This window comes from Scyliorhinus torazame, chromosome 1, assembly GCF_047496885.1.
Source record: "Scyliorhinus torazame isolate Kashiwa2021f chromosome 1, sScyTor2.1, whole genome shotgun sequence".
Lineage (NCBI taxonomy): Eukaryota > Metazoa > Chordata > Chondrichthyes > Carcharhiniformes > Scyliorhinidae > Scyliorhinus > Scyliorhinus torazame.
The window spans coordinates 93,038,146-93,050,528 of NC_092707.1; the positions used below are offsets into that span (position 1 = coordinate 93,038,146).

The window sequence follows — 12,383 nt, forward strand, 5'->3', positions numbered from 1 at the left end:
GATGGGGGCTGGGTCCTCAGGGTGTGGGGCAGGGTCCAGCACATGGACCACTGCCTCGAGCATCTGCAGACAGTGCTGCTGCCGCCGTCTCTGGCATCTGGCTGCCCGGACTACCAGCAGCACCACTAGGCCAAGTTCAGGTCCAATATCCCAGCGATCAATATCTATAAGGAATTGGGAGAAGGTGTTAGACTGACAAACATCGGTGGCTCACACCCCGGATCATCCATTCCCCCATTTATCCCCCTCACCCCCCACCCAGAATGCCCAGCTCATGCACCCCTGTCCTCCCCCCCCTCACTGGACCCCAGACCCTGTACCCCGGAATCCTGTTCATAATGTCATCTGGACCAGGTGCTGGACTCCTCTCCGTGGCACTCACCCACCCTCCGGCCGGGGACATTGCCCGGAGTGGTGTCCCATTCCCTGGGTGTTCAGATGTTGGCTGCTTCGTGTGTGGTGTTGCATCCCGCAGTGTTCAGGCACAGTGTCCAGGCATCAAGGTATGATTGGGATGCTAGGCAATGACCCTCACATGCTATGTGGCCAGCCCACCCACAGGAATCCACTTGGGTTGTGTGAAGTGCTCACTTAACCATGATTGCCAATTCCTTATTAGCACATATGGCCAGAGGCCTCGGCAGTCGGTTGGGGTTATGGGTGGTCAGTGGGCCAGATGGGCAGAGACAAGGGTTGCCCCTGGATAGGGCACACACGATCCAGGGGTTGGCATGGTGGTGCCGCACGTGATTGCCCCTTGGTTGCCCCACCCCCAGCACCTCCCCCATCTCTCATGGTGGCCTCCACCTCTCATGGGGGGCTGTTTCCCACGCCCCCAGCCAAGGGTCCCCCCACCCACCGCTGAGCACTGGGATGGCAAACCCAGTGCCCCCAGGCTCTTTGCCTATGAGCAAAGGTGGATCCTTGGCTCCCCACAGAAGCCCTCCCCAGGTTCACATTTTTAAAAAGGAGTACTAATCGGTGCCAGCGTGACCACTTGCTGGGGAGGCCAATGAATGATGGGAGGCCGTTGGATAAGGGTGGCTCCCGTAGATTAGATGGAAAAAGGGCTTAAGTGGTGATAATTGGTTTCTCGCCATTCTACAGCGCGATCCCGATTTTGCCTATGGGATGAGGCTGGTTGCATCGCAAACTGTTTGGCGCGCTTCTCGTTTTCGGCTTCTCCCGCTATTCACCGGCCTCGTTATGCTTGAGCGCGAGCGTAACAAGGCCGGGGCATCATGCCCTAAATCTCAAGTCCAGACCTTAATGGAAGGCAATTTTCTCACTTTTCTGCTGGTTTTCGCCTTAACAGCCAATTCACACAACAAATGGTGTGTTTTTTATGAAAAGAAAGAACTTGCGTTTTTTGAGACACCTCCCATAAACCCAGTATATCCCAGAGCCCTTCGAATCTAATGAAGTCTTTTGAAGTCTAATCTCGGTGCAGCATCTCTAATGCAAATGCCACATGAATGTTTCTGCTGCAGTAGCTTCGGCCCGACGAGCCTTGGACCCCCTAGTCGCCACTTCTCCACGACTTTAAGTTTCAAAGGGAGATCTGGAGAAGCCCTGCATAAATTCAGGACCCCTGCTGCCTGGCAAACACCAAGTTTGATTCATCTTGATAAATATCTCAGTGGACTAGAAACAGAGGCTATGTAGAGCAAATAAACATTGAACTGACACCAAGCTGGCATCTTTTCAATGAGAAGCCACATATAAAACCGACAGTTAATAGCAAATAAAACACCTTCATTCTGATGCTAAACTCTGATGCAGTAACTGTCCAGTTAGAGCTCAATGATATGATCAGCCCAGGGGCAGGTTCTAAACCGTTCCTGAACTTAATCCAATTCTGTCCCAGGGAACTGCTGAACATTCCCAGGCTTCGCCCAGGTTCCCGCTGTAACTTTGATAGATTGGGGAAGAACCCAAGAGGAAAAACTTAAATGGTCACTTTTGTCATTTCTCCAGGGATTTTCCTGAGCAGCACCACAGCTTCATGAAAAACCCAGGCACGTATCGTTGAGTCAAATTGAATAACTGACCAACACTCGTCACCTTTAAATAAAGCTCACCGCCTAAAGTCAGACCAATTTGAAAACATTTATTAGTAAAGAGTATTTTCCACAGAAGCATTCCAATGCAGATATGTCGCTGAATGGTTTTCAATTGTACTGACAAGATATTAAATACAAACCCAAACAAACAAGCAGGATATGTAAATGATATGGTGGCACTAGACAAAGTAGGCCAGACACATGGTCACCCTTGAGCTGTCTCGAGAGTATAACAGAAAACACAGAACACATTCTGTACAGTGCATTTCCCCCAGAGGCGTGGCCTGTGTCTTGTCCAGCCTTCTTCATTCCTATTGAATTCGGCTGAAGAGGTGAGTACTTGTTCTTTCCTCGGCAGCAGTCTGTCACTCACTGGTCCTGCATTTGCTGTTGCATTCGTTGCAACATTTCTTGCATCCGCCGCAGCTGTAGGAAGAAAACCCAAATTCCTGTGAGTTGCTGCTATATATCAGTGACAAACAGTGGCTGTACTCTATAACCACTGGATGCCAATATTTACACACCAATATTCATCCAGCTCGTACAGTAGGACCATGTTCATCGAAAGAGTTTAAGAACACCCATATTCAGATTATGAATATTCCGGATAGTTCTCCGCATATTCGTTGAATGTTACATAGCAACACAGAAAATAGGAGTAGGCTATTTGACTTTCAAGCCTGCTCCACCATTCAATACGATCATGGCTGATCCTCCATCTTAACACCATACTCTTGTGCTCTCCCCATACTCTTTGACACCTTTAGAGACTAGAAATCTATCTAATTCCTTCTTAAATATGTTCAATGACTTGGCATTCACAGCCATGTTCACCACCACCTGAGTGAAGACGTTTCTCCTAATCTCGTTCCTAAACGGCCGACTCCATATCCTGAAACTGTAATCCCTTGTTCGAGACCACCTCCCACCAGCCAGAGGAAACCAGATCCCTGCATCCAACCTGTCTAGCCCTGTCAGAATTTTATATGTTTCAATGAGATCCCCTCATTCTTCCAAATTGTTTTTTCAATAAACATTTTATTGAGGTTTTTTTTGGTATTATAACAACAACAAAATAAACAATGTACATGAAACTATAAACATAGTGCAAAAGCCGTCTCCCTTCCTTACAGGTCCCACCTTTATTAACCCCCTACTCTGAGCTAAACTAACCCCCATCCCGCTTCTGCTGACGATTAATTTTCCGAGAAGAAGTCAACGAACGGTTGCGAACCCTAACAGTGACCCTCTCAAGACGAACTTGATTTTCTCCAAACAGAGAAAGCTAGCCATGTCCGATAGCCAGGTCTCCGACTTGGGGGGCTTTGAGTCCCTCCAAGCGAATAGTATCCGTCTCCGGGCTACCAGGGAAGCAAAGGCCTCCCAGCTCCTCCTCCCACTTGCGCTTCAGCTCCTCGGTCTGCGTCTCCTCTGACCCCATAAGTTCCTTGTAAATGTCCGAGACGCTCCCTTCTCCTACCCATCCTCTGGAAACTACTCTGTCCTGAATCCCCTTAGCGGTAGGAGCGGGAAGGTTGACACCTGTTTACGAAGGAAGTCCGGCACCTGCAGATACCTGAATTTGTTTCCCCTCGCCAACCCCGACTTCTCCTCCAGCGCCCTCATACTCGGAAAGCTCCCCTCTGTAAACATATCGCCCATCCTCTCAATCCCCGCTCTCCGCCATATCCGGAACCCCCCATCCATACTTTGCGGGGCAAACAGGTGATTATTACAGATTGGGGCCCAAACCGATGCTCCCTCTGCTCCCACTTGCCTCCTCCATTGCGCCCAGACTCTCAGGGCCGCCACCACCACGGGGCTGGTGGAGTACCGTGCCGGCGGGAACGGCAGAGGCGCGGTTACCAATGCCCCCAGACTGGTGCCCTTGCATGAAGCTGCCTCCATACGCTCCCATGCCGACCCCTCCCCCACCACCCATTTCCTGATCATGGCTATATTCGCCGCCCAGTAATAGTTTAAAAAAATATATATATGTATTCAAATTTTTCAACAGATTTTCAACAAACCCCCCCCCCCCAACAAAAAGAAAGAAACAGAAACAAGAACACAGCAATCAAAAATTATACAAAAATTATACATTGGATTTCCCCCATATACAATAACCCCCCATATGACATTTAAAAGCACCAATAGGGAAGCCCCCCCCCCCCAAACGCCCCCCCAAAAGAAGCCCCCCCTCCCGCCCCTGGGCTGCTGCTGCTGACCTCCTCCTAACGCTCCGCGAGATAGTCTAGGGACGGTTGCCACCGCCTGAGGAACCCCTGCACAGACCCTCGCAAGGCAAACTTTATCCTCTCCAGCTTGATGAACCCTGCCATGTCATTGATCCAAGCTTCCACACTAGGGGGCTTCGCATCTTTCCATAATAGCAAAATCCTCCGCCGGACTACCAGGGACGCAAAGGCCAGAATATCGGCCTCTTTCGCCTCCTACACTCCCGGCTCGTCCGTTACCCCAAATAATGCCAACCCCCAGCTCGGCTTGACCCGGGCTTTCACCATCTTGGACATAGTCCTCGCAAAACTCCTCCAAAACCCATCCAGTGCCGGGCACGACCAGAACATATGGACGTGATTTGCCGGGCTTCCCGAGCACCTCCCACATCTGTCCTCCACCCCTCTTCAGCGGTAGCTCGTCTATCCCCGTTCCCTGATCCCCTGAATGAACCACAAAGGGCTCACTCTTCCCTACGTTGAGTTTATACCCCGAAAAGTCCCCAAACTCCCTGAGGATCCGCATGACCTCCGCCATCCCCTCCACTGGATCTGCCACATACAGCAACAGGTCGTCAGCATACAACGACACCCGGTGTTCCTCTCCCCCCGGACCAGTCCCCTCCATTTCCTGGACTCCCTTAGTGCCATGGCCAGAGGCTCAATTACCAGTGCAAACAACAAGGGGGACAGAGGGCACCCCTGCCTTGTCCCCCGGTACAGCCGAAAGTACTCCGACCTCCGCCAATTCGTAGCCACACTCGCCACCGGGGCTCTATATAGCAGCCTGACCCTGTTGATGAACCGCTCCCCGAACCCAAACCTCCGCAACACTTCCCAAATATACTCCCACTCCACCCGGTCAAAGGCCTTCTCCGCGTCCATAGCTGCCACTACCTCCGCTTCCCCCTCCACCGGGGGCATCATAATCACATTGAGGAGTCTCCGCACATTTGTATTTAATTGCCTACCCTTCACAAATCCCGTCTGGTCCTCATGAATCACCCCCGGGACACAGTCCTCAAGTCTCGTAGCCAGCACCTTTGCCAGCAACTTCGCATCAACATTGAGGAGCGGGATCGGTCTATACGACCCACATTGCAGTGCATCCTTGTCCCGCTTCAGGATCAAAGAGATCAGTGCCCTAGACATTGTCGGGGCAAGGTTCCCCCCCCCTCCCTCGCCTTATTGAAAATCCTCACTAGCAACGGGCCCAACAGGTCCACGTATTTCCTGTAGAATTCAACCGGGAATCCATCCGGCCCCGGGGCCTTCAATTCAATACAAAAACCGAACGTCAACAATTAGATAAAAGGCTGAAGTCACAACATTGAAATGAACATTTACTGATGAGTCCATTCGCACAGACGGTCAGCACCACCAGACTTCTCGTGCCCACAGACTATTTACCCACATAACGTGACCTACAGTCCCCAGATACCTACCTCTTCATCCTTCATTTTGATGAGTTTCTCTGTCTCTGCATCTGGAGTTGGCACAGGTAGTAAGGGGACTGGACTTTCTGCTCGGTTGTCCTGGGTCAATTTACTGTGAAGTTAAGGAAAGTAAAATTCAGTGGCTTTATTTCGATCACTTTGAGATGAACTCGGGCCCAATTTCAGGACATCATGTTAAGATGAGTAAAGAAATTTAGGCATTGAAATTTCTGAGCTCGTCATAAGCACCAAAACAAATGAAGTCCCCAAAGATACATCGCGCACAGCTTAAAACCTCTGTTGTGGTTGTTCAACCAATCTGACACCAGAGTTACAATGGGTGTGCAGAAGAAACCACCACAGAATTTCAGGGCATTAGTCAATTTTTGTCTATAATGGTAAAGAGCAAACTTTAAGTCACTAATTCCTGTAAGAGTTTCTCCAATCATGTGGAATACCTTTGGTAAATGATTGATGGGAACCTTGGAGAAATGATGTAGGTGGCTGCTACAACAGAAGGTCGCATGAAGTTCCATTAAGAGTCTTCCCATTCAGTGACTAGCACCTTTAATACTGTTAGAGTGATGTAAGCTTTAACCAGCTTTTGCTTAGTTAAGTGCAGTTAGCCAAATCATCTGAATAGTTCTGCAATTGAATTTACATTGAAGGAATCTCAACAATGTGACATAGATTTGATCCAATTTAATAGACGATCGCAAATGCAAAATAATTTTACATTGTGTAGATCAATGTATAGGTAGAAGTACAGAAGACATGAATGGAATAAAATCACAGAATAATGCAGTGCGGAAGAGGCCCTTCGGCCCTTCAGGTCTACACCGACACATGCAAAACATCTGACCCACATACCTAATCCCATTTGCCAGCACTTGGCCCATAGCCTTAAATGTTATGACGTGCCAAGTGCTCATCAAGGTACTTTTTAAAGGATGTAAGGCAATCCACCTCTACCGCCCTCCCAGGCAGTGCAGTCCAGATCATCACCGCCCTCTGGATAAAAAAAGTTTTTCCTCAAATCCCCCTTAAACCTCTCACCTTGAACTTGTGTCCATTCGTAGCTGACCCTTCAACTAAGGTGAACAGCTGCTCCCTATTCACCCTGCCCATGCCACTCATGATCATGTACACCGCGATCAGGTCGCCCCTCAGTTTTCTCTGCTCCAGCGAAAACAACCCAAGCCTATCCAACCTCTCTTCCTACCTTAATACCTTAAATGTTCCATCCCAGGCAACATCCTGGTGAATTGCCTCTGTACCCGCTCCAGTGCAATCACATCCTTCCTATAATGTGGTGACCAGAATTACACACAGTACTCCAGCTGTGGCCTTACCAAAGTTCTATACAACTCCAACATGACCTCCCTGCTTTTGTAATGTATGCCTTTGTGACTTACTACATCTGAGCCACTGCCAGTGTCAATTTAGCAATGAGGTAATTGAAAAAGCAGAAAAAATGCTAGGATACATAGTCAGGACAATATACTGACCAGATAGCATTTGAAGTATTGTATACAGTTCTGGCTGCCACAATGCCAAAGGGATTATGGAACTATTGGTATTAAGAATGTTCAGCCAGAAGATCAGTTGCCTGTGTAAGGTGCATGAAACAGAAGGAAAGATTTAATTACTAAACCTTTTGTGGCCATGTAGAAGATGGTTAAAGGAAGCTCCAGGAGATGAATAAACTATGAAACATCTTAGACCTGGTAAACAGCAAATATGACTCTATAATTAGGCAAGTTAATTAGATCCAAGATTACAAGAATCAGTGAAGAATAAGTCAAATGGCATAAGTTCAGAAGTTTTAAAAAAGAAGAGTATGATATAATCAGAATAATGGATAGGAACGTTACGGGGTTGGAATTTCCAATTATGGGGCAATTTAGCATTGCCAATCCACCTAACGTGCACATCTTTGGGTTGTGGGGGCGAAACCCATGCAAACACAGGAAGAATGTGTAAACTCCACAGGGACAGTGACCCAGATCCGGGATTGAACCTGGGACCTCGTGCCGTGAGGCAGCAGTGCTAAGCACTGAGCCACCGTGCTGCCCCGCGGGGTTGGAATTTCAATGGGGGTTCTCTGATCTGCCATCACTTTTGCAGGAAACGTGTGGACAACAATGACCATGTTCGCTCATTTCTCCAGGAATTCCACTGAATCATGTCTATATTATCGTAGAATTATAGAATTCATACAGTGCAGGAGGAGGCCATTTGGCCCATCGAGTCTGCACCAACCCTTCAAATGAGCATTCTACCCATGCCCACTCCCCCATATCCCTGTAACCTTATCTGCACATCCCTGGTCACTTACGGGCAATTTATCATGGCCAATCCACCTAGTCTGCACATCTTTGGATTGTGGGAGGAAACCGGAGCACCCGGAGGAAACCCAAGCAGACATGGGGAGAACATACAGACAGTGACCGAAAGTTGGAATTGAACCCGGATCCCTGGTGCTGTGAGGCAGCAGTGTTTCCCGCTGTGCCAAGAGATGATCAGAAGAACCCTCTTTGAATTTCAGGGTCATAGTCTGTGACATATTGAATTCTAGGCTGGGAGAATTTGAATACTGAAATGGCAGTGTCTAATGAGCCGAATGACCTGCTGGATTTAAAAAAATAGATGGTATACTAAACAGATTGCACCATTAGAATTTGTTCCCCTCAAAGATAATGGCCATGAAATGTCACAGTTAAGAGTACTAAATTTGTTATGTTGGACATGATTTGCATAACTGCATTGCTGATCCACGTCTGCTATTAGCGACAGCACCTTTGCCACCCTGTTAACTATAACTAGAGATGAGAGATGAAAACCAGTCAGCAGCGACACACAGTTGTCCAGGAATAAACTTCCCTTAGAATTGCCTTCCCTCATAATGGTCTTTATTTGACATCTGCACACAGAAATGCTTCTGAGACAGCAGAGTGGTGTCAGTAGTTCTCTGGGAGGTGGGATGCCTGCATCCCTGTGCACTGATGGCTGAATATGATTTTACCACATGCCTGAAACAACACCCAGTCAAATGGATAAAACTCAGTTTTCAGATATAGTTCCCACAAGAGAATGAGTGCAGGAGAGATAAAAAGCAGACCTGGTCATCTCCTGAATGCACCTGGCTCTGAAATTCTCGTAGTGAATGTCCCAGGTCACATCCTTCAGGTCCTGCATGTGTGTCCGAATCAGCATGTTCCGCAGTTTCACAAAGTCACAGTGTGCCTGATTCTCCACTGTGAAAGTAAAACAAAAACAAAAACAAAACCTTCACTGGTTGGTTGCATTCCCAAGCTAGCTGTTGTGTTTGTATGCATGCACTCTTACTTTGGAGAACATCATGAAGTAATGGAATGATTAGCAGACCACAACATAGATGTATCATTCACAAGAGTAACTTTAAACTTGCTGCCACAAAGTTTATTTACCTCCTATATCCCACTGGATTTCAAGGGAGAATTCAGAGTTCGAGGTAGTTTTCACTCGGCCATGCTGGTTTCTTTAGTGCATCCTCCCCCACATTGCCTCCAGCACCCTACCGCAGACCTGCACCATCTCGGCAGTCACCGCCCAATAGTAATAGATCAGATCCGGAATAGCCAAACCCCCCCACCCCCGGCTGTCACCCTCTCTGAAAATTGTTGGTCTTTTTGATGTCACTCTCGGTCAAATGTTGCCTTGATGTCAAGTGCATTCTCAACTTATCTCTGGAATTCAGCTATTTTGTCCATGTTTGAATCAAGACCAGAATGAGGCCAGGAGCTGAGTGACCTTGGCATAACCCAAACTGAGCATTGGTGTGCATGTTACTGCTGAGCAAGTGCTGCTTGATAGCACTGTTGATGATCCTTTACATCACTTTGCTTTTGATCAAGAGTAGACTAATGGGGTAGTTATTGGCCAGGTTGGATTTGTCCTGCGTTTTGTGTGCAGGACCTTTCCGGGCTATTTTCTACATTGCTGGGTAGATGCCACTCTTGTACTGGAACAGCTTGTCTTGGGGCATGGCAAGTTCTGGAGCACAAGTCTTCAATATTATTGCCCGAATATTGTCAGAGCCCATAACCTTTGCAATGTCCAGTGCCTTTAGCTATTTTTTGACATCACATGGAGTGAATTAAATTAGCTGAAGACTGGCATCTGTGATGCTCGGAAACTGCAGAGGAGTCCAAAATAGATCATCCACTGAGCACTTCTGGCTGAAAATTGTTGCAAATGCTTCGGCCTTATCCTTTGCACTGATATGCTGCACTTCTCCATCATTGAGGATAGGGATATTGTGGAGCCTCCTCCTCCAGTGAGTTGTTTAATTGTCTCCCACCATTCATGGCTGGATGTTGCAGGACCTAGATTTAATTAGTTGGTTGTGGAATCGCTTAGCTCTATCTATTACTTGCTGCTTACTTATTGATTGGCACGCAAGTAGTCCTGAGTTGTAGCTTCAGAGGGAGACATCTTATTCTTATTTATGAATGTCTGATATTGCTGCTGGCATTACCTGCTGCACTTTTCATTGAACCAGCTAACATCCACACATGAGTATCTGCAGCAAGGGTCACTGGACAGCAAAAAAGAATGGGAATATTGTAACCTTTCCGAAGAACATTTGAACTAAGGGCATTTATGCCAGCCCAATGGTTGTCCAGCTGAAATCAGCTAACTGAGCAGAAACCACATACTCAACTTGGTACTTCTCATTTCTTTATCTTAGCTCTACATAAGGAACTGACCGAATCCGGTAGCATATCAGATTAACTGGAAAATTTCCTTTTATCTATCTTTACATTCAAAGCCTTAACCCACTGATGTTTACATGTTTGTTCAATTCTGGCTTACTCATTGGAGAGAATGAAGGTCTTGCTAAAACACTGCCTTCCTTACAGATCTAAAGTTTAAAATATGTCACCTCACACATCTTATCCCCTTTTGAACAGTCACTTGGAGGTAGGTTCCACTTCCCCTCCCACAGAAGGCTCACCTTCTACAATCCCCCAGGGATACAATCGTCCACGGACTCTCTGACCCCGTGCCTCCACCACTGTGTTGCTGCCGATAACGGCAAATGGAATGCTTTCCTAAAAAGAAAGAGTAAAAAGATAGACTTGCAGTAATGTAGCACCTTTCAAAATCACTGAATATCCTAAAGTGCTTTATAGCTAATGAAGTACTTTATCATATAATAATCTTTATTGTCACAAGTAGGCTTACATTAACACTGCAATGAAGTTACTGTGAAAAGCCCCTAGTCGCCAAACTCCAGCGCCTGTTCAGGTACACAGAGAGAATTCAGAATGTTCAATTCACCTAACAACCCGTCTTTTGGGACTTTTGGGCGGAAACCCGAGCACCCGGTGGAAACCCACGCAGACACGGGAGAACGAGCAGACTCCCACAATGACCCAAGTGGGAATCAAACCCTGGCTCTGTGAAGCCTTGGTGCTAACCATTGTGCCAACATGCTGCCCTTTTGAAGTGTTGTAATATTGGAAACAGCTAATTTATGTACAGCAGGTTCCAAGAACAGCAGTATGTTAATGAATGGGTAGTCACGTTGATCGAGACATGTACATTGATAGGACACCAGGAACAGCTCATATACTCTTCTTCAAAATGGTGTTGCAAATATTTTACATTCACCTGAGAGAGAAAATGGGGCCTCACTGTTACCTGTCATTCAAAAAATATCACCTATGAGAGTGCAGCACTCCTGCAACACCTCACTGGAGTGCCAGTTTTGACTTTTATGCTCAAGTCTTGAATTGGGACTTGACTCAACAAACCTTTGACTAAAGAGGCAACAGTGGAATCACAGACAGCTGATTCCTGTCATCATTTATGCCTTTGATTGATGTTTAGCAGGATCACTGGGACTGAAACGCCAAAGTGTTTTGTAATGTCTGACGAACAATTTCTCAAGAAGTGTCTTCCTCCATAATCGATACACTCCAAATTAAGCAAATTAAATTTCAAAGTAAAGTCTCTCTGATCGGCATTGATGAATAAAAGTAGCAGGAACATACAGAAAATAAAGATGATCTTGGATTGAATACCCCACCATTCTAGTGTGCCCACAGTTGGAGGCTTAATTTGCTGATCATTTCCTCTTCCAATCACAAACAAGATGTGAGCCAATACCACACAACAAATTTCTGAACACATCAGTTCAAATTGACCAAATAGGGATCAGGTAACGTTGTGATCTTTCCTGATATTTGGTTATAGTTGGATCAGGTTCTGTTCCATTACGTTTTATTCTGCGCTCTGGTCAGCCTACTAAAGGTCTGAAGTAATCGCATCGACTCAGTTTGAGGTTTGGAGGGGATCCCATTGTCCTTTCTTAAATGTTTTTATTAAAGTTTTATAAATTACAAAATAAACAAATCTATACGCACCAAATACAATTTACAGAAAAAAGACATTAAAATAATATTAACTGCCCCCTCCCAACAGCTGACAGTGATTAGTTCCTTAAAATAATTGATTAAAGGTTGCCACCTCCAGTAGAATCCCTCAACCGAACCCCATCATGTGTTGTAGCCACTTAAAATAGCCAATTCCCGATTCAAAATGGCGAACGGCAAAGGCTGATGGGAAAGTCAGCCAACAAGACAAAAACGAGCAGCTGC

The 12,383-nt window shown here is 46.6% G+C and overlaps 1 protein-coding gene across 4 annotated transcripts in view; it reads right to left on the minus strand.

The window, feature by feature from the left end:
• Positions 1-2,095: 2,095 nt before the first annotated feature.
• septin5a (septin 5a) overlaps positions 2,096-12,383 on the minus strand; it is a 235,542-nt gene continuing 225,254 nt past the window's right edge. For all 4 annotated transcript variants that reach the window (XM_072498136.1, XM_072498118.1, XM_072498128.1 and 1 more), the window contains 4 exons: positions 10,736-10,832; positions 8,858-8,993; positions 5,746-5,848; positions 2,096-2,489 (listed from right to left, as the gene is read on the minus strand). In XM_072498136.1, the coding sequence (XP_072354237.1) occupies positions 2,433-2,489; positions 5,746-5,848; positions 8,858-8,993; positions 10,736-10,832 (393 nt within the window). In that variant the 3' untranslated portion in view covers positions 2,096-2,432. The remainder of the gene's footprint in view (positions 2,490-5,745; positions 5,849-8,857; positions 8,994-10,735; positions 10,833-12,383) is intronic.